This window comes from Halyomorpha halys, unplaced genomic scaffold (genome assembly GCF_000696795.3).
Source record: "Halyomorpha halys isolate HHAL.00 unplaced genomic scaffold, Hhal_1.1 Scaffold501.1, whole genome shotgun sequence".
Taxonomy (NCBI): domain Eukaryota; kingdom Metazoa; phylum Arthropoda; class Insecta; order Hemiptera; family Pentatomidae; genus Halyomorpha; species Halyomorpha halys.
The window spans coordinates 368,641-369,564 of NW_027105273.1; the positions used below are offsets into that span (position 1 = coordinate 368,641).

At 33.1% G+C, this 924-nt stretch overlaps 1 protein-coding gene across 1 annotated transcript in view; it reads right to left on the bottom strand.

Annotated features, from left to right (window-relative positions):
• Balat (Beta-alanine transporter) overlaps nt 1–737 on the bottom strand; it is a gene marked incomplete at its 5' end in the record, with an annotated part of 205,896 nt that extends 205,159 nt beyond the window's left edge. Inside the window, 1 exon segment of the mRNA XM_067050159.1 lies at nt 566–737. Within this exon segment, the coding sequence (XP_066906260.1) occupies nt 566–737 (172 nt within the window).
• Between the last annotated feature and the right edge of the window lie 187 nt (nt 738–924).

The following is a 924-nucleotide window of genomic DNA, read 5'->3' on the forward strand; positions in this document are numbered from 1 at the left end:
AAAAGATGCTATTTTTTATTTTTTTTTTATTTTTTTTTTAATAATTTATTTATTGTTATTTACAACTGTATACACTTATATAAAGCAAGTAAATTATCTGTAGGTTACATAGTGACATGATACAAACATGTGGAGAATCTACTCACTGATAGAACTCCAATAAAATTTCTAGAGGAGAAGATCTCGAGGCCATCTTCTTTTCAGACGCCTGGGAAGATTATTAGGTAATGAAGCAGAAGCCAGATTAGAAACAAGTGGATTTGGGTGGTTGAGAAGTTTGTTATGGAAGGAATCTGGTTCTGGCCAAATCGCCAACATAGGGGACATTGAGGTCCTGATGGATGACTTGATTTGTGACAAAGTAAGTAGCATTAAGGATTTTTTGTTTATTATTATTTTTTTTTTTGGTTCAATGTAATGTTATATCTACTATTACCTACCATTGTTTTATTTCCTTGACTTTATCATATAATTCAAATCAATAATTTCTCAGCTCTGTATTTATTCCTTACAAAATAAATTTAATTATTGATACATACATATTATGTATGACTAAACTACTAACCTCAGTAACTACAGTTGTGGCGTAAACCGAGTAGTCGAACTCCCAGCCGTACCTGCAGGGTACCAAGGAAGCGTTGGGTTGCGGTGACGTGTAGTTGTGGAGGGACATCTGTCCGTAATCCCTGTCGTACATGTGGCACCTGCTGCCCTCTGTCGTCTCCGGCCAAGGCAGGCTGCAACAATTAAATTAGTCCATCAATAATATAATACTACATTATCGTATTACTAAATTATATTCCTAGATACATTAACTATTTAGCTTACATTTTTTAAAAATATTTATTTATTGATATTTACAACTGTACATTATAATACATTTAGTAAATCTGATCTAAGTTAAATTGGAGTGTTACAGGCGTG